The 20,386-nt window shown below is 47.1% G+C and overlaps 1 protein-coding gene across 1 annotated transcript in view; it reads right to left on the bottom strand.

Moving 5' to 3' along the window:
* Window positions 1-20,386, bottom strand: part of FRMD4A (FERM domain containing 4A) — a 328,482-nt gene that overhangs the window by 54,330 nt on the left and 253,766 nt on the right. Inside the window, 3 exon segments of the mRNA XM_070381930.1 lie at window positions 8,680-8,821; window positions 15,017-15,155; window positions 20,170-20,246. Of these exon segments, the coding sequence (XP_070238031.1) occupies window positions 8,680-8,821; window positions 15,017-15,155; window positions 20,170-20,246 (358 nt within the window).

Below are 20,386 nucleotides of genomic sequence, written 5' to 3'. Positions count from 1 at the left end.
AAACAGAAATAGAGACACAGATGTAGAGAACAAACGTATGGACACTCAGCGGGGAAAAGAGGGGTGGGATGAATTGGGAGATTGGGATCAATCAATCAGTATCACTACTGATAGTAGGTATAAAATGGATAACTAATGAGAACCTACTGTGTGAGTCAAGGAACTCTACTCAGTGCTCTGTGGTGATGTAAATGGGAAGAAAAGTCCAAAAAAAGAGGATATGTGTACATGTATAGCTGATTCATTTTGCTGTATAGGAGAAACTAACAAGACACTGTAAAGCAGCTATACTTCAATAAAAATTAATAAACATTTGGCAGCATCTGGTAAAGTACCCAGTTGAAACTACTGTTATGAGTTAACTTATATGGTTTCTATTTCTTATATTGTGAAATACGAGGGCTTATTCTTCTGTCTCCAAAATTCTGATTCGACGGCAATATTGAGAAGGCTGGTCTCAATAAATGGGAAGAGTGCAAAAAGCCTCTGGGTGGGGACAGTGATTTCTTTATCACTGTTTAAAATTCCATCAGTTTCAAAGTCATTCACTTAGGCTATAGATGATCATTCTGTCCTGGTTTTCTTTAGTAGGCAAATATTCCTTTACACAGGAGGGCATAAATATATCAGAATAAATGGCTTTCATGGTGTTTTTTTTTTTTTAACCCCCTGATGAGAAAGCAGAAAAGGACAACCATGCTGTCTTCTCAGTATTTTGACTCAGGCCTGTCCTGCACAAGCCACGGCCAGAAACATCTATTCCACAGAGATTTCACAGCCCTCGCCAGTTACACAGTCCTGTATAAACACACCCTGGCAGAAGGTGAGCCCTCTGGCAGTCCTGCAGGCTGACCCCGTCTGCAGGGCATTGAGCCCAGGAACCTGGGCATCATTAGACTTAAGAGGACAACAGAACTTGAAAAAGCTGAAGAGAAATACAGGGAAGAGGTAGAATCGAGAGCTAAAGAGAAAGGTTGGAGATGGGACTTTCCTGCAGGTCCAGTGGTTAAGACGCTGAACTTCTAATGCAGGAGGCCCGGGTTCAATCCCTACTTGGGGAACTAAGATTTCACATGCCATGCAGCAAAAAAATTGATATCAAGTAATTGCAAAACATAAAGGAAATACATTTGAACTGTAGGAATAAAATCTACATTAAAAGAAAAAAAGATGACAAAAAGAAGAAAAAAGCCCCCAAATATCGTGTGATTGATACCAACTACAGGGCTGTGTATTCTGAGCTGAACGCAGCCCTGAACTATAAAGCTGGCAGGCGCCTATCAGATCAGTCCTCTGGAAGGAGAGATGGCAGATAGCTGGCACCCTCATTGTTACACTAGTTATTAATAAACTTCCCAACAATGGCAGGAAGTGCTGGCATTCAGAGAAGGTGAACGTGTGAAGAGTTGAGTCATGGACATGGACGGGTCCCAGACAGAGCAGGCCCTACGCTCAGTACAACATGTTTTCCCCCAGAGCGGAAAAGGTCAGAGCTGAGTGACCCCAGCAGACTGCAAGGCTTTGTGCTATTTCTTTTTTATTTTATTTTATAAACCCAAGACCCATCACCACATTCTTTGCAATCCTGCTCTTCACAATGAAGATGACTCAACTGCCATCTCATTAATCCCATAGCCCGACTCCTATTTATAGACACAACATGCCGTTCTGTTTTGGAGAGAGTGGGTGGCTTCTGCCCCTGTATTTCCATTCAAAAAAAGAACATGTCTCATTGTTCTATTTCTTTAAGAACGGATGCACAGTGACTTTTTTTATTGTTGTTTGGGGGGAGGGATGGTTAATGCAACAATCCAAATGGGGAAGCAGAACACAGCATCTCTCCTAAGAGAGTCCGTGCCATTTTCTTTAAATTGGCTAAAAGCAAAAACACATCTCCCTGAGCCCCTACCTTCCCACTGAAACCAGAACTGTCCTGGGATGGCAAATTCCAGAAGCAATGCTAGGACAATCCTCCACTCTCTCTTGCTTTCAGAGGACCTGTGGAAAGGCCATGTGTGTTCAACATGCAGTTCTTGTGTCTTTTATTTTGTCATTCCATTTTTCCTCCCTTTCCCATCATTTTTGAGATTTTAAGAAAAAGATGGTGAAGGACAGGGAAGCCTGGCGTGCTGCAGTCTGTGGGGTCACAAAGAGTCGGACAGGACTGAGTGACTGAGCAACTAGGCAGAGTGACTACAATGTCCCCTGCTCACCCCCACGTCCCCCGTAGTGGTCAGGTGGCAGGCTGGCTGGGTACCCAGAGGTGCAGAGCTTGTGAGGAGACCAGGATGGGGGCAGTGGGTGGGGCTCTGCTGGCCTGGAAGGGGGGCTGCGCCTTGAGCTGCCTCCATATCCCCTCCTCTGGGGACCCTGGGAAGGCCAGGCCATCTCTCAGTAGATGTGCTCTGAGACAAGGGTCCTCACATCTTTCAAAGCCTGCCCACCGACACCCCTTTACAAATGGATTTGGGATTTGGTTCCCTAACCTTCCTAGAATCTGAATCTCATACAGTGCAATGTCAGGAAGTAAGAGCTTGACCCCTTTTAATCCAGCAGAGCTCAGAAGGCTCAGCACCTCTAAGGGTCTCTACTCAGATCTCCCACGGGACAGGCCTGGGTGTCACCACTGAAAATTTCAGGGGGTCTTGGCCCCGAGCCTTAGTAAATCATTTCAACTCTGCAGACTGTTTCTTTTTGAAATGTTAGCCCCTGAATGGGCCATTAGTAAGAGAGGACTTCTGACTTCTTTAACAATATCCGTAACATTTCTTCATTTCTTTAGCATCTGACACCTCAGATTCCTTTAAAATGACTGAAGTCCAGTACTTGGTAATGATGTGGCCTTGTTAAATAGGAAAATTGCCTTCAGAGTTACTAGAAGTTGACAACATTTTATCTCTGTTTTACGTCAATACACAGTATGCAAACTCTTTGAGGAGAGAGGCTATAACTTTTAAAATGCTATGCATAGTTCCTAGCCAAGTTCGGGAGCTGGAAAAAAATGTTTATACTGTAAAATATCGCAGTGTGGTTATACGGCTCAGTTACAACACAATTTGGAGACAGACAAGGGTGGAAGGATGAACGAAAGAGCATGAAGATGGATGGTATTTGCAGGAGGGGCCTGATCTGAAAAGAGTAACCTCTGAAGGTCTGATACCATCATGATAATCTGATGGAAAATGTTGGTGGTAGGTTTATGAGAGATCCTGACAAGGACCAAGATACCATATACTCTGGGAACACAGAAGGTTCTTAAAATGCAGCACACACTGGATTCTTACTAGTATCCTTCAAATTTTAATTTCAATAACTGTGTATTATTGACATCAGTCTTGGTGATGATTTCTTTAAATTTGACACCAAAACCAGAGGCGCCAAAAGTAAAAATAAACAAATGGGACTCAGGACTTCCCTGGTGGCCCAGTGGCTAAGTTGTCTCACTCCCAATGCAGGGGGCCCAGGTTCAGTTCCTGGTCAGGGAACTAGATCCCACATTCCACAGCCAAAGATCCCACAAACTGCCACGAAGATCAGAACTTCTGAGTGTGGCGACTAAGACCCAGTACAGCCAAATAAATAAATATTAAAAAAAAATAAACAATGGGACTACATCAAACTAAAAAGCTTCTGCACAACAAAGGAAACCATCAACAAAGAGAAAATGCAACCTACTGAGTGGGAGAAAATATTGGCAAATCATATATCCAATAAAGGACTAATATTCAAAATATGTAAAAAACTTACACAACTCAATAACAACAAAAATCCAATTAAGAAATGGGCAGAGAGTCTGAAGAGACATTTTCCAAAGAAGACATACATATGACCAGTATCATTAATGAAAAGGTATCCCGAATCATTAACCTTCAGGGGAATGCAAATCAAAACCACAGTGGGAAATGACCTTGCATCTGTCAGAATGGCTGTCATCAAAAAGAACACGTGTTGGTGACAATGTGGAGAAAAAGAAAGGGAACTCTGCCTACACTGCTGGTGGGAATGTGAGCTGGTGCAGCCACCATGTAACAGTATGCAAGTTCCTCAAAATACTAACAGTAGAACTACCACATGACCCAGCAATTTCACTTCTGGGTATTTATCTGAAGAAATGAAACACTAACTGGAAAAGATATCTCTATCCCCGTGTTCACTACAGCACTATTCACAAGAGCCAAGACACGGAAGCAGCCTAAGTGTCCACCAGTAGACGAAAGGGTAAAGAAATTGTGACTTTACCACACACACACACACACACACAATGGAATGTTATTCAGCCATAACAAAAAAATTAAATCTTGTCATTTGAAACAAGATAAATGGACCCCGAAGGCATTATGCTAAGTGAAATAAACTGGAGAAAGGCAAACACTATTTGATTTCACTGATACATAGACTCTAAACACAAACAAATAAAACCCATAACCTCCCCTGAGCTCATAGATAAAAGGAAGAGACTGGTGGTTGTCAGAGGCAGGGGGTGACAGTGGGGGAAATAGGTGAAGGGGGTCAAAGGTACAAATTTCCAGTCATCAAATGAGTTATGGGGAAATAATGTAAACATTTTTAAAAATCATGTATGGAGCAACTACTGGGTGTCAGGCACTGAGCTACAAAAAAAGGATTTTCGAGTGACGATTAGTTTTTCAAAATGTTTTTCAGGACTATTAGACAGCACCTTTTTTTTTTTTTTTTTAAATGAGGCACCAGGTGGGCTTCCCAGGTCAGTGATAAAGAACCCACCTGCCATAGGAGGTTTGGGTTTGATTCCTGGGTTAGGAAGATCCCCTAGAGGGGGAAGTGGCAACCTACTCTAGTTCTTGCTGGGAAAATCCCATGAACAGAGGAGCTTGGTGGACTATAGTTCATGGGGTCAAAAAGACCCAGACATGCACACCAATACAAAATATTTTTTTTGTATTTGTGAAGGAAATAAAAATAACTGATCAAATAGGACACTGGGTATCCTATTTCCTGAATGAGAGGTAGATCATAGTTCTGGCAAGTATCATAAAAGAGTGTTTAAATCAGGTCCATCCAGAAAGACTGGAGCTCTCTCATTTATGCAAGCCCGTCACTAAAATGTAGGCCTCTCAGTGTGCAGCGGAGAAGGGCTCACTAAGGCACCAAGGACCAGTTCCGTGGGCTCGGGGCAGGCGTGAGGGGGTTGGGATGATTCAAGTGCACTGCATTTATTGCGCACTTTATTTCTAATCCAATGCTGCCACTGATCTGAGGGAGGTACTGGTTTGTGGCCCAGAGGTTGGGCAGCCCCAGTCTAGAGGATGAAAAGCACAGGTGGGGAGCCAGCCTATATTTTCACCTGGGGGATGGGCAACCATCCCTTCCAGGTGGGACCACAAGGCCTCAGGAGAAGGCATCTTTTTCTCCTGCATATGGAAAGTCAGAGGCACAGCAAGCACACACCTGGAGGCCGCAATGGCCCGATGTACAGGTCCTAGAAGTTCCCTGTGTTGGCTGATGGAACACTTCCGGTGCACGGTCTCTCCCTCCACTGACCCATGGCCTTTCCTAAGTTAGGAGGGAAACCTCCCCACAGAGCCTCCGTCTCTGCATTTAAGGCCAGTTCTTCAAGATCTATCTCGCAGGGCTGGGTCGAGTGTCACACGCTCCCTGGCCTGGTCACAGGCACGACTCACACCTCCCCACCTTATCCTCCACCCAGCCTTCCTCTCACTTAGCTGAGCAGCAGAGGGCAGGCAGAGAAAAGCCAGAGGGCCTCGGCCCTATGCATGAAGCCACTGCAGAAGTGCTGCGGTCAGGGGACCCCGGTTGCTTCCATCAACTTCCGAACAGCTTTGTGTGGGGTCTTCATCACTAAGTTAGAACAGCTCTAATATCCTGGGATAAAGATATTAGGTGTGGGAGTGGATTCAGCAGTTGATTCATCTCCTAACCCATGGGATTGATTAATGTCAAGCTGATGGCGATAACAGAGAGGAATTGCTTCCTCTAAATAAACTAATTTATTAAATTAGTACATTTAATATTAATTGCTTAGTATTAAAACTGCCTGGATCTCATCTCTGATGGTTGAGTAATGTCGTTTCATGTTAGAAGTTTTGGGGCTCCTGCTCACCCATTCCTCTGTACCTGCTGTTAGCTTTGCATCCCTGGAGGGTGCCAGAGACAAGGGGCCCCTGCAGATGGACCAGGACATAGGTGTAAAAGTGGGGAGAGGAGGGACTTCCCTGGGGGTCAAGTAGTTAAGAATCCTTGCAATGCAGGGGACATGGGCTCAATTCCTAGTTGGGGAACCAAGATCCCACATGCCAAGGAGCAACCAAGCCCACACACCCCAATTACTAAAGTCTGCATGCTGCAATGAAAGATCGTGCACAATGCAATGAAGATCCCATATGCCACAACTAAGACTCAATGTAGCCAAATAAATAGTTGAAAAAAGATACTAGTTAGGTTCATTTGGTAAAAGTGGGGAGACCTAAGTTCCTTGATCTTGAGCTGTACACCCACCTCAAGCTTTTCTCTCTTCTTCAACAAGAAGGGAGACTCTCAAAGCAAGGTCCCCAGACCAGCGGCATCAACAGCACCAGGGAACTTGTTGGAACTTGCTAGAAAGGCAAATTTCTGGTCTCACCCAGTCTCATAGATCAGACACTCCAGGGCTAGTACACAGCTATTTGAGTTTGAAGGAACCTCCCAAGGGGTTCTGATACACCTGAGCTGGAAGAATCTATTCTCCTCCTGGGTATAACATGCCATGTGCAAAAAGAATGTGGATTTCCGAGTGGATATGAAACCACAGCAAGGATGTGCCCCTAGCTGAGGCTGGAGGAAGAGTCAGCCTCATAGGGGCTAGATTAGGAGGATGGTGGGCAGATGAATCCAGGCTCAAATCTGAGACTCTGGGCTCCCAGGTGGCTCAATGATAAAGAACCTGCCTGCCAGTGCAGAAGACACCGGAGATGTGGGTTTGATCCCTGGGTCAGGAAGATTCCCTGGAGGAGGAAATGGTAACCCACTCCAGTATTCTTGCCTAGAGAATCTCATGGGCAGAGGAGCTGGGCGGGTTACAATCCATGGGGTCACAAAGAGTCTGACGTGACTTAGCAGCTGAACACGCACACAGGGGAGTGTCTCAGGGACAATCACAGTGCTGGCCCTGCCCTCCCTCATTCAGCAGGGAATCAGGAGTGGCTGAAATTCCAGGCAGGGGTCTTGGACTTTGGAAAGCATTCTCTTTGCTACAGCATTGTCCATGGTCTTCACTGGAACCCTGTAAGCCTCAGAAATAATGATTACTCGGACCATTGTATTGATGAAAACATTTTAAGGATCCAAGACAGGGAGGGGTTGACAGTGATCCTTAATGGTGACCTAGCAGAGGCAGAGCCAACTGTGTGGGGCCTGACACTTATATAATTTTGGTGGCTAAATGTATTATGTTCACAGATTTTGTAAAACCCATGGCCATGTGAACACCTGGCCACGGGTCCCTGGGGACCTTACAAAGGCCGATCAATCCTCACCCTTGCCCTTCAGGTCTGAATGTGTTCCGGTTCTGACTGGACTCCACCAGCCCAGAAATTAACTAGACAGGTTTCAGCTTCTCCCTACTCCTGTCTTTTTCCTTTTTTTTTAAGTTTCTTTTTTATTTTTAATTGGAGGATAATTGCTTTACCATGTTGTGCTGGTTTCTGCCATACAACAGTGCAAATCAGTTATAACTGTATATATATCCCCTCCTTCTTGATCTTCCCCCCGCCCCATCCCAGCCCTCCCGGTCATCATGGTACTGATGAATCTTTTTCCTTTTTTATTTCCCTTTTTATTGTCTGCTGCCACCAGCTGTATAGAAATGACTCTGGAAGATAAGGTAGGACAAAGCCTTCTTGTTTCACTCTCTGGCTCAGAGGCAAGGAAGAGGACACTGGCCCCAAGAATAATCCGGCCGTGACCGTGTGGCCTGGAGGGTGACCAGCATTATTATACTTCTGTAACACTTTCAGGAAATTTTTGCCTCCTTCTCTTCGATTCCCTGCCCAACTCAAACCACTCCCCTTCCTGTCACTTCAGCAAACGGTGTCCCTTCTCCTGAATCCAGCCAGACCTGAAACCTCAGGGCATTTCTGCCCCTCCCAGCTTCGAATGATGACAAACACTTGCCCAGGGCCCTGCAGAGACAGACTGCATCAGACCTGCTGATCCTCTCTTTCCAAAGGCGCCAGACAGCAGGACTCTCCTTTCCAAATGATCAAGAGTTTTCTGTACTTTTGAAAGCCTCAAGAAGTTCCCCTGGGAACACAGTGCAGGTCCCTCAGCACCATGACTCGGACCTTCAGCCCTTTCTTAGGTAATTCTCCTTGAGTGGCACCCAAGGGATCCCTCCTTCCACCCCTGGAGCAGACACTCCTGCAGGCTGGCCATCAGCCTCGAGAAGGCTCTGGATGCTGCTCTAAGACCCTTGTGCGTCCTCCGCACACTGTGTGGTTCTTCCGCCTCTCCCCACCCCCCATATCTTTGGCCATTTTCTCTGATCCATGCTGGACTGCAAACCTTGCTCTGGATGCCAGAGCCAGCTTCCGCCGAGCCTGCCACATGGTCCTGACCGCCCCCCTCACCTACCCTCAGAGCGTTCCGCCCCAACCCAGGGCTTGCAGCCCTGCTGCCCGGGGACCTCTTTTAGGGTCTGCTCACCTGAGGACAGGAGGCTGCCGCTGCTGCCGCTGATGATCTTGCCTTTGCTGCCCATGTTGGCCAGTTTGGATGTCTTCAGCGTCCCCGTCTCTGTCAGGTCGATGGCAATTTCGCTCAGGCTGCGGGCGGCATGGATCTTCGACTAAAAAGATCAGCGGGTTGGACAGATTAGGTGGAGGACACTCCCCTCCTGGCGAGGACACGCTGACTACAGCTTGTCATCCTGAGATCTAGCAAATGGCCTCATGGCCCGAACTGCAGTATTTTTCTGTGTGTGTCCCGGGGCCCATCGCTCATCCTCTGAAACTTTCCCTCGGGAGCAGATAAGACTCCAGAGGTGACTCACTAGGAATTTTCTAAACCTGTCATCCCCCAGGCTGTGTGTACAGGGCTTACAGAGTGTGGATTTGGAGTCAGATAGATCTTGGGGGCTGGGGGCGGGTCCCGATTTGGGGAATGACTTAGGCTCATGGAGCCTCATTATTCCCAAGGATGAAACAGGGAGACCACCACCTACTGCTCAAGGTTTTGTGAGGGTCAAAGGAAGTCAGACAAGTGAACGGCTTCCCTCCCTTCTCCTCCCCCTTCTGTTCCCCTCCCCATGCCACCTCCTACATAGCTCTCAATAAACACTAGTGATTATACAGGATTTTGTGCTTAAAGAAGGAGAAAAAAATAATTGTCAGCTTGGTGAATGATTTAAGAGATGTCTGAAGAAAGTTTAGGAAGTTTCAGTAAGTTCTAAAGTGGTTCATAACTCTTAAAGTGTTAGCCATGGAGCTACGAAAACTCAGAGGGTTGGGAAGTGACCACGCTACCAGCCTGCAAGCGCGGTGTGCAAGCATAGTGTGTAAGCATGGTGTGTAAGGGCTTCTGGAACAAATGCTCGTTGGGATGTTTGGTTCCCACTAAGGGGCACCTGACACGGGGCCCTGCTTCCATTTTGATACCTAAATGTATGAGCCCAAGTCTTCAGATTACGGTTAAGACTCCACTGACTCCACAAATTAACTGGCCCACTTTGGCAAACAACAGAGCAATCAGAAGAGGACTCTGTTCACAATTACATTCCTAAAAGTAACTGCTGCAGTGAAGCTTTCTGCTCCAGTTCCCAGCTCTGGAGGTGGAGATGGGTTTGCATGCCCCCTGACAATTTGAGCGTGTTTTTTTTTTTTTTTTTCCTTTATCGGGAAATCAGTTCATGATAATTCCTCAGGCAGGGACTTCTGCTGAACTGTGGCCTTCCAGAAAACAGCGATCAATGCTAGTGTAACCTGTACATGTGTCCATCTTTCTGCGGTCATTGGCGATATGCCAGGGATGCACGGATAGAACCAGGCGAGGCTCCCCACTGAGGTTTGCAGTTATTTGGTGTGTGTTCACCCCTGGCTGGTGTGAGGCCCAGTCTGTCCCTGACACAGGAGAAACCGTGGAATGTGGGCAGACCACTGCCTGGCTCCCCTCACATCCTGTGCCCACAGTGGTCTCCAGCAGGGTCTGTCTGGATCCTGAGACCCTGCCCTTCTCTGGCCTCCGTGTTGATGCCAAAATTGGTGAAAGACAATGACTTTCGACTGCCAAGTACTTTCCTCACCTAAATGAGATGATAGTCTGAAAGGCAGAGGAAATGCGGAGATTTTTTGCTTTTTTTGTTCATCGGGTCTGGCTTGTCTTCTTTCTCACACTCTTCTATCTCAGTGATCCTTCCTTTTTTTTTTTTCCCATGATGTGGCTTGTGGCATCTTAGTTCCCCGACCAGGGATTGAATTGGGGCCCCCTGCCATGGAAGCACAGAGTCCTGACCACTGGACTGCCAGGAACTGGTCCCTCCTTAACTGTTGTCTCCTCTCCGACCTCAACTTTTGTCCCTACATTCAGAACCAGGCCGCCTTCCTGCGGTGAAGGCTTCCTTGCTCATGAAATAATCCCAGCTGCCAGCCCCTGGCAGGGTTTTCTGGCTTGTAGCAGAAAGCAGGAAGGCCTCCATTTCATTTTGACACAGAATATCAATCACATGCACCTGGCTAAGTTGTATCCTCTGAGCAAAGCAGAGAAAGCACAATCCATCACTTCCTTTCTTTCAACACTATTCTCTTACCAAGGCCCACGCATCACCAAGAGGAGCCCACGCTTGCAGTTATGCAAGAATAACTCATGAAGTCACAGCCCAATTCACCCTGGTGAAGGATCCAGGCTCTGGAGTCAGAAAGACCTGGACTGGAATCTCGGCTCTTTCCAGTAAATCATAGATTGACCTTGATTTCCAACCTCTCTGATCCCGAGATCCCTGTTTGTAAAATGGAGCTCTTAAAACCCACATCACAGAGGTGTGATGTCAGGACTAAATTAGATAACAGACATCAAGGTCATTGGAATTGGAATAAGCTATAAATCAGGTCCTGGGAGGAATTTGCTAAGTGAGGTTCAATGAATGACTCCATTGGATATTTTAGGGGATCTCATCAATCTCGTGGGAAACCCGTCCCCCCTCGACCCCATCCCTGTCATGCTAACCTTGGAGACAGGAAACAAACTAGGAAAAAGGGATAACATGTGTGCTTTTGAGGGAGATTAGCTTCTCAGAAGTTTTAGGAAATTACTGACTTCTGTCTGGAATGGAAATATCACAATGCCCACGTGGATCAGTAGGAGAGAGGGCACTATAGAGGAGACAACTTGATGGGGAGATTCCCTCCTTGTAAAGTCAAGTCTTTGGGTCAAAGAGCCTCTAAAGTTCTAGACGTTTTGCTTGGAGGGTCTTGCTGTACTAAGTATTACTACAGGCATTCTGTGAGCCAGGTTTAATCAGCCTCTACCATGCTTTCACTTGGCTTTTGATCTAGACAGAATAAAGAATAGCAGATTGGATCAAGTGGGGAAAAAATATTAAGAAGGAAAGATGTTAGATCTGGGGGCCAACTCAACAAGTCCTCAATCTGAATTCAGAGGAACAGTGACTAATATTCACTCTAAACAATTTAAGTTTTCAAATATTTCCCTCTGAACTCTATTAGAGATTCCTTGGGCACATAGGTTGGCAGGATCCAGCTGATGACACTTCTGATCTTTGGGGTCAGCAGATGTAATTTACCAAATGTCACTGGTGACTGTACAGCCTCTCATTCTGAAGGAGCCACCAGAAAGGAACCAGAAGGGCTTCTTTCGGCTGTCTTTAGTGACGGAGGGTGTGTGTGTGGGTGTGTGTGTGGGTGTGTGGGTGTGTGTGTGTGCGCGTGTGTGTGTGTGTGTATTCATCCTCGTTCTTCTCTGTCTTTAGTGATGCAGGCTGTGTGTGTGAGAGAGAGCGAGAGTGAGACAGAGAAGAGAGAGACAAGGAGAGATTTTAAGCAACTTACACCAGAACCCTGAAAGAAGAAAATAACCAAGTGCCAGTGTATGAGCACAAGACTTCTCGGTTACCTACCCCTGCTGACTCCAACCACCAGACCACACTTGTTTCTGGGGTTGAAAAGAATTCCTTAGGAGGCTTGGGCTTTGCTGAAGCACTTCAGAGAAAGGAATGGTTGGCATGGCCCACTACAGTAGAGTGTGAAGCAATGGCTAGCATGCCAGCCAATACTGGCTGCTCAGAAATACTTGGAAACACTTCATCCCAGGTCTGCCAACCATCACGCACCTGGAACCATCCTGCCCACTGGAGATGGGTCACATTGCTATTGTCTAAAGAACATTCCAGAATTGAAAGGTGTTGTAACACAATTCCTGAGGCAAATTTTATCATCTCTGGTTTGGGGGTACTTTTAAAGAGTTTAAACTTCATACAGGTGTCGGCCAGGGAACAGCATGCTCGATTAATAATGACAATAATGAAAGATAGCTCCCATCTCCTGAAGCAATCACAAACACTGTGTCCCTGGACCAGTCAATGATTTTGTCAGGGGTTTCTTTGCTGTTCTTTAACTGAGGAAAGCAAGGAGTGAGGAAAGACTTGTCCAGGGTCACAGAACGAGAAGGCAGAATCCTTGGACTTCCCTATGGGGCAACCTGTTTCTTGCCTAATACCACAGGCAGAGGAACTGGTTCCAAAAGAAAATGCATGGGCTCTGGAGTACCTGTGAATATTCAGAGCTTATCTGGGGAAAATTCTCCTGCTCCTAGGAATAGGTGTATTTCCTTCAGCCCTCCAGGGGTTGCTGAGGTGAAAGTTCTCTATGGCTATAAGCATTTGGTTTGGTCTCTTAAAAGACACTTCTTGTTAACAGGTCATCCTTGATAGTTACTTTTAATTAACTATTCTTGGCTGCACTGGGTCTTCATTGCTGTGCTTGGGTGTTCTCTAGTTGTGCATGGGCTTCTCACTGCAGTGGCTTTTCTTGCTGTGGATCATGGGCTCTAGGGTCTCTGGACTCAGTAGCTGTGGCACACGGGCTCAACCGCTCTGCAGCATGTGGGATATTCCTGGATCAGGGATCAAATCCGTGTTCCCTGCATTGGCAGGCGGATTCTTAACCATTGGTTCACCAGGGAAGTCCCTGATGGTTACTTTTAAAGGTTTACTTGCTGTATCAGTGGGTTGACCTGTAAGCCTGCTCCATAAAGCTTCCCCAACTGCAGGTGAGACAACCTTCAACAGGGCTGTAGAACCCTAAGGATGAGCCTCCTGAATTACCCCAAAGGCATTCTAATGCAAAAAGCCAGCACAAGGAGGAAGAGTTCAAACAGCTAATCCTTAGGGTGAAGCATGCTTTTTCTTTTCGGCATTCAACACTGAGTATCAGTGTGTGTGAGGTTCTCGCAAGAGGAATCGGTAGTGGGGTTCAGGAGGGTTGTCAAACTCTCTTACCTCTCATCATGCATTGCCAAACAGTACGGAGGACAGAATCAAGGTTCTAAGGTTTCGACCTCCAACTCTTGCCACCGGAGGGCAAATCGCTGACACCCACCCACTGTCTCAATACAAAGCATGAGTCAAAAGCACTTTGGCCCTGTTTCTTTGGATCTAATCGGGCCTCAAATTCCTGTGCCAAAGCCCGTCATCACCAGCAGAGCTGTAGAACACTCTCATTATTCCTGGCAACAAAAATATTCCACCCTGTGCCCACTCATCCCAGAAAATGACCGAAAGAGGGGTCAGGAAGAAGACCTAGGAGAGGAGAAAATGTGTTACAGAGGAGAAAGTGACCCCCACATGGGAAAGGCTGTGATTCGAAACTGAACGATGACTTCAGGGTTTGTCTGCTTCCTTCCTGCCCTATTGTCCTACTATCTTTCTCTTGCCTCCTGCTCAACAGCTCTCCTTCCAGTCCTCTCCCCAAGCCAGGAAAAAAGCATCTCCAACCAGAAGGAAAATAACACCCAAGGGGAAGCTGCAAGAATACCAAAGGGCACCAATCCAATAAGTCTTGGGCCCAGTAAGCCCAGAGTCCTGCCACCTCCTCCCCTTTCAGGACTCATGGGGTGGGACAAAACCTCCCATGGGGGATGGTACGGCTAGGCAAGGGGCCAAGGTCCATTCCCCACCCTTCCTGAGCCACCAGAATCCTGAGAAAGATACTGAGCCCATCTTGATACGGCTCTTCACCTGAGGGGTAGTGGACGGGAGAGGCTTGGGTGGGGAAGGCGAGGGGAGCCCAGAAGCCAAGGCAGGAGGAAGAAGGGGCAGAATGTTGACGGAAGCCCTGTGTGAACTGGGGAGATGTCGTTTTCCCACCCACCAGAAAATGCACCCCTCCCCCACCCTGTGTCTGTGAACTTGGGCTACATCAAACCTCCCTTGGAGGATGACTGTTTATCAAGGCCTGAGGCTCTGGGTCTACCTGAGGGAAACAGAGTTGTTGCTTTTTAATTTTTTTTTTTTTAATGTTTCCAGTTTTGCATTTTTCAGAAGAAGAGTTGGCAGTTGGAAAAGCCTGGAGGCTTTTCACAAGCAATTATCCTCAACAGTTAGGTGGTGTCTATTAGTTGAGACTAGTTGCTTTTTATTTTCTCAAAAGGAAAACAACATGCCAGTGTTTACACACCAAAAAGGGCTTGACTGCTTACTCCTGGGAGAGGCTCTAGGGCTTTGAAAGCGCAGGCAGAATTCCTACCTGGCTGTGTCAAATGGCTTAAGTGGCTCTGACTATTCTTGACCAGGTCGCTGAGAAAGAATTGTTCTCTTAAAGAGTTGATCTCATTCCTGCCTCTGATAGCCCTAAAAGGCCAGTCTGTACCTGTGCCCATTTCAGAGCAAGGGATGCAGAGCCTCCCCCAGCCATCCAATGCCCACTCCCCAAACTACAAGATCCAGACAAGGACCCTGCCCTTAGGAGAGTTCAAGGCTCAGTGGAAGCTCTGGTCTCCGCAGAGGCCCTCCCACCCCAGGAGAGGCCCTTACCTTACTCTGCTTTCTGTCCAGATAGAACTGGTGTTGGCTAATGGCCATAGCCCAGATGGACTTGATCAGTGCTGGACACGCGTACCACGTGTGCACCGCGATGCCACTGTGTCCAAATGTCCTCCTTGTCACCGAAGCCCTGGGAGAATAAGAACCAGAAGGGTCAACCAACTGCGCTGGCCATGAAGGACTCCAGTCCTCAGTCCACAGCTTTTACCAAGAACCCACTGGGTCCAAAAGTTCTGGCATAAAGGTAACCGAAGGGCCTTGTGTGCACACATGTGCAGCTGGCTGACAAAAGCCAGCTTTTCATTTTATTAAACAGAAACGGATTCTACTTAAGGTATAGAATATGATGATTTGATCTTCATATACACAGTGATCACTGCAGTCAAGCTAAAGAATATCTCATCTCCTCCAATATTACCATCATGTGTGCTTGTGTGTGTTTATGGTCAGAGCACCTGAAATCTGTTCTTAGCCAGTTTCCAGTATATTATTAACTATAGTCACCATGCTGTACATTCTGCCTCTAGGCTAATTCTTCCATAACTACCCCTTTGTACCCTCTGACCAGTATCTCTCCATTTCCCCTGCCTCCTTGCTCTGCCCTACCCCCAGTGACGGCCATTCTTCTCTCTGCTTCTGTGTATCGACTCTTTTAGTTTCCATCTATAAACAAGACCATGTAGTTCTGTTCTCTGTGTCTGCCTTATTTCACTTCATAATGTCCTCCAGGTCCATCCACGTTATTGCAAACAGCAGGGTCTCCTTTTTTTTTTTTTTTAAGGTTGACTGATACTCTGTTGTGCATACACATCACAATTTCTTCATCCATCAATGTACACTTAGGTTGCTGCCATATCGTGGCTATTGTGAATCCTGCTAATATTTTGATTTACTGGCTCCTTAGGGATCAAAATTTGGCTAAGCCTCTGCCTTGTCTGGAATAAGATGGGTCATTCGAGGTCACGGGACGGTCTTTTCTGATCTTCAGCTCTTGGCACTGGGCCAAGGCAAACTTTGGAGACAGGAAAAGCCTTTGACAATGCCCTTTATTAACCAGGCAACACTGCCTGTCGTGAAGGATGAGTAAATTTTCTTCTAATCACCACATCATCTAAGGCAATCAGGACTCCTTATGTTATTCTTAGGCAATCTTCCTTGAAAGAGCTGGTTTCAATTTCAAATATATTCAGAGGGCAGGTGGGGTATAAAAGTAATCAGGATAGGGAAGGCAGAAAGAAATGGGCCCGTCTAATCTCCCTCCTGCTACCCAAACCACTTCCACATACACACGGATGTAGGAGATGTGGAGGATGTTGTATGGTGCAGAGAGAGGCAATCAGACTTTAAATGGAAGGTGGGAGAGACTGGTCCTAATGTAATTCATCACATTAATGGAATCATGGGGGAAAAGTTATATGATTGTGTTCTTAGTGAAGTGTATTTTATAGGATGGGTACACGATTTTGCAAGTGAAATCTCAGAATGAGTGTGTGCATACTTGCATGTGTGCATGTGTAGGGCAAGGTGAGGGGGCAGTGGGGTGAGGCTTAGGGTATCTTATGTGCACATCAGAAGAACAATATGTGTTCCAGATTGAGCTACTGCATTTCCAGAATCTTGGGGGTGATCAGGACTTATGAATAATCACATTATTTTCATGGCCAGTTTTTTTCCTTGAAGGAAATTAGAAGCTGCTCCAATCATCTTCTCTTAGGGTCTCAAGATTTAACAGCAGGTGTTCTACAGACCCACTTTTAAGGAGGAATTCCAAACTGGTGGTTAGTTAATGCTACAGATTCTAAGCAGAGCATTATTCTTTCTTTTGGTTAAAACCAAAGGTAAAATACCAGCTCACGGAAGAACACACAGTTGAAAATAACAGAAAAAGAGCTGGCGAGAGAGTGAGAAGGAAACCCCCATGGTCTCTGAAATGCGATGCGAACACTCAATCTGGCTTCCACAGCAATGGCTGATCCTGGGAGTAAATACGTTTTTTTACCCCTCCTAGAAAAGGTGAATTAGAAAGGAAAAGTCATTTGAAATGTGCTTCAGTGGCAGCAGTGAGAGCAGAGCCAGGTGAGGTGTATTTTTCAGGTAAGGTGGAGGAGTAGGAGGCGGGAGAAGGCTGGCCGGCCTGGGTGTTCCCAGCAGCACCTGAATCAGATGCTCTCAGAGTGTTTCTCACACTCGATTATGAGTTGGTCTTTTCTCTACAGGGTTCCCTTCAGGCTCTTCCCATCCCACCGTCTCTTCTGTTTGGCCAAAACCTTAGAAATGGAATATCTGCCAAGCCCAGTGAACCGCAGACACAATGCTGGGTATTGTGTCAGGATGCATGTCCAGGAGAGAAAATCTTGAAGTATCTTCTGTGGCGGCCGAGCCACCCTCTGTACTTACCATGTCCCGGGACACTGGTCTTCGGGACACGATTCTGCCCCCGCTCTTGCCATCCTATAACTTCAGTCCTGGCTTCCTTCCTGGTTTGGGGGGAGGGGCTGACTACTGAACCATCCCAACAAAGTACAGACTATTAGATGACTCTTCCGTGTTCAAATAAACAAGGCAACAGCAACAGGATGACACGTTTAACTGGAGGAGCGCCAGGAGTCCTGTAGAACAGCGCTTACTGCAGCGCCAGGCGGAAGACGGGGTTGGAGCTTTGGCTACACCACTCAGCTTAGCAGCTAATCTAGAATGGTCCCCTTTGCCTACTCTGGTGCACCTTTAGTGCCATCGTCAACCTGGGTTTCCACCTCTGACATCAAGGAGGCCACATCTGGCCTCTCCTTGTCCCCCTCTCCTCTCTCTGCTGGTGACTCCAGGCTGACCCAGGAATACATTCCTTGAGGGGATGTGCTCACGGCTCATGTTCAGTGCTCAGGCTGCCTCTGGCTCTTCTACCTCCCTCCTCTCTCTGACACCCACCTGACTGACATCTTTATCCCCCAGAGGGCCCACTTTGAGCTCTATGTCCTTAGCTAAAGATTTCTCCTTCTCAGGATGCCCCTCCAGACCAGCCTGGCCAGCTGCAGCATTTATAGGCTGTGTCGTTTGGCACTTGGTACCCGCTGCCCATGTATAATGTGGTGGAAGGCACGTGAGCTATGGAGCCAGACTCCCCGGGTTCACACCCTGCCTCCATCCGACTGCTTTCTGTAACCTGGAGCAGGTTACTGTGCTTCTCTGGGCCTATTTCCCAAGTAGGACAAGAACACTAGTGCCTACTTCTCAGGGTTATAGCAAGGACCCAATGAGATAGCAGTCCAAGTGTTTAGAACAGTGGCTGTGCATGGCAAACACTTAATAAACATTAAGTTCCTTATTCCTTCTCCTCAGCAGTGCTAGAAGTTCTTTTCAGGGCAAGTAGACCCCGTCTGACTTTTTTCTATACAAAGCAACACATAGTAAGTTATGAATACTGTTGCGGGACAGTGCCCGAATACCCATGCTACTCAACAATGTGAGATGGATCACTTTCATGTAATAGGCTAAAGGCCCAGGTAATAGGAACTTGTGAGGTATGGACTCTTTTCGATATCCCTGGGCCTTGGGAAAAGGAAGGGAATTTGGTATTACAACAGGATAGGACAACAGGCCCAGAGAGAACAAGAACACAGACACACAGACTCACACGCAAGGATGTGGACACACAGACTCACACGCAAGGATGTGTCCAAGGTACCTCTGCCTTAGCAAAATTCCCAGCAGCACACAGGCTCGGAGAGGCTGTCTAGTCCTTACCCTCAGTCCCTTAGGTCATTCAATCTCCATCTTTATTTTGTCAGTCGTCCGTGTTTTCTGCATCTGACCCACTGTAGCACTCACTCATTTGGGGAAACTGTTTTCAGCATCTCTCCTACCACCTGTCCTGCACCAATGGATTCCTGCTCTGTAGAGACTGGGTCTCCAGACCGTGAGACCCTTCATCGCTGGACCCTGAAAAATGCCACCAGCACTCCTGTCATCACCTGACCACCAAGTCGTTTTCCGCTTGCCAACTGCATAGTAACCGTGGTCGTGGAGGGCGCTCTTGGCTACATGGGAGGCTGCTTCACGCAGATTACACGACCAGGCGAGTGGTGCATCAGTCCTCTTGGGTTATCACTGGCTGCAGGAGCAGAGACGCCACCCCGCCCCCACAAGCCTCACCCTCTGATGGGGCATGAATCTTACTCTGGAGGTCTTGTGCTGAGAGCTTTCTGGGAGGCACCTCGGCCTGAGCGCCCAGAAGCCATGTGTGTGCGAAGCTGGTGCCAACAGTTCCTCTGCCCTGAGCCACGGCCGGGGCAGCAACAGCACTTCACGTTCCCATTTACTCCCCTAGAGACCCTGCCCTCCGCCTGTCTTTCCAAGGCTTCCTTCCTGTTCTCAGTCTGCTTTTGGACCTGTTGAAAGTGATTTATCCTTAAGCATTAGGTCTGTTTTCAGGGAATTTTGCAGCCGCTTCTGGGCTGCCTGTAACTCTAGGACTAGCAGACAAAGAGAGGAAAAGTCACAGTGCACCCCCCCACCCCCCAGCCCCGAGAACCTTCCTCGAAGGGCTTGCTGCATTCCAAAACGGGACCCTATTGTTCGCTGCTGGACTTGGGGAGCACTCATTCTGACACGAGTGCTCCCTGGGGTACAATGTGATGTGGAGAGGAAAAGACTTCCATTTCTTTCATATCCACCCACCACTGCGAATACCCTAAAGTTACAGCTCACAAAATGAGACCATTCAGCACAACTCTTTAGACTGGAGGTTCCCTCTGCTGCTGACTGTCCAACCAAAAACAGTCTCAGAAACTGACAAGCCATCCTCAGACTCTTCTCTGGCAAAAACTTCCTAAAAGGACTCAGGTCACTGCTCACTTTAATTTGGTAATCGTTCCAAAGCACTACAAATTTTTCCTAAAATGCTCCGGCTTGTAAAGACAACTCCACATAGACGGGCAAGTAACACATGTAGTCAGATGAGATGATCATGGCATTGCTCTTTACACACACACACTGCATTTCTCAACACACAGAACAAAAACAAAACTCAATTCTCCCAATCAGCCACCTTCTTCCCCCTAATTAATAACACGAACAGTGACAGCACAAAAATAGTAATGTAAGTAATATGTCAGCACTCCCAGGAGGAAAAAACATTTCTAGCTTACCTGCGTGGGTCATGAACTTCCACAGAAAACTTCTTCTCTCTGAAATACAGGTTTTCCAACTGTCTCCATTGGAATATCTGGACAGAAAACAACGCAGTTGAAGTTCAAGTGCGAGCGGCTCACGGCTGCAGTCCTCTCGCTGCGGCTGAACTTACAGCTGGCAGTTTCCTTATCAGAGCTGAACCCGTACAGTTGTTTGCACCTCCTATGCCTCTTG

This window comes from Bos mutus, chromosome 13, assembly GCF_027580195.1.
Source record: "Bos mutus isolate GX-2022 chromosome 13, NWIPB_WYAK_1.1, whole genome shotgun sequence".
NCBI lineage: Eukaryota > Metazoa > Chordata > Mammalia > Artiodactyla > Bovidae > Bos > Bos mutus.
This window is presented reverse-complemented; position numbering and strand designations above follow the sequence as displayed.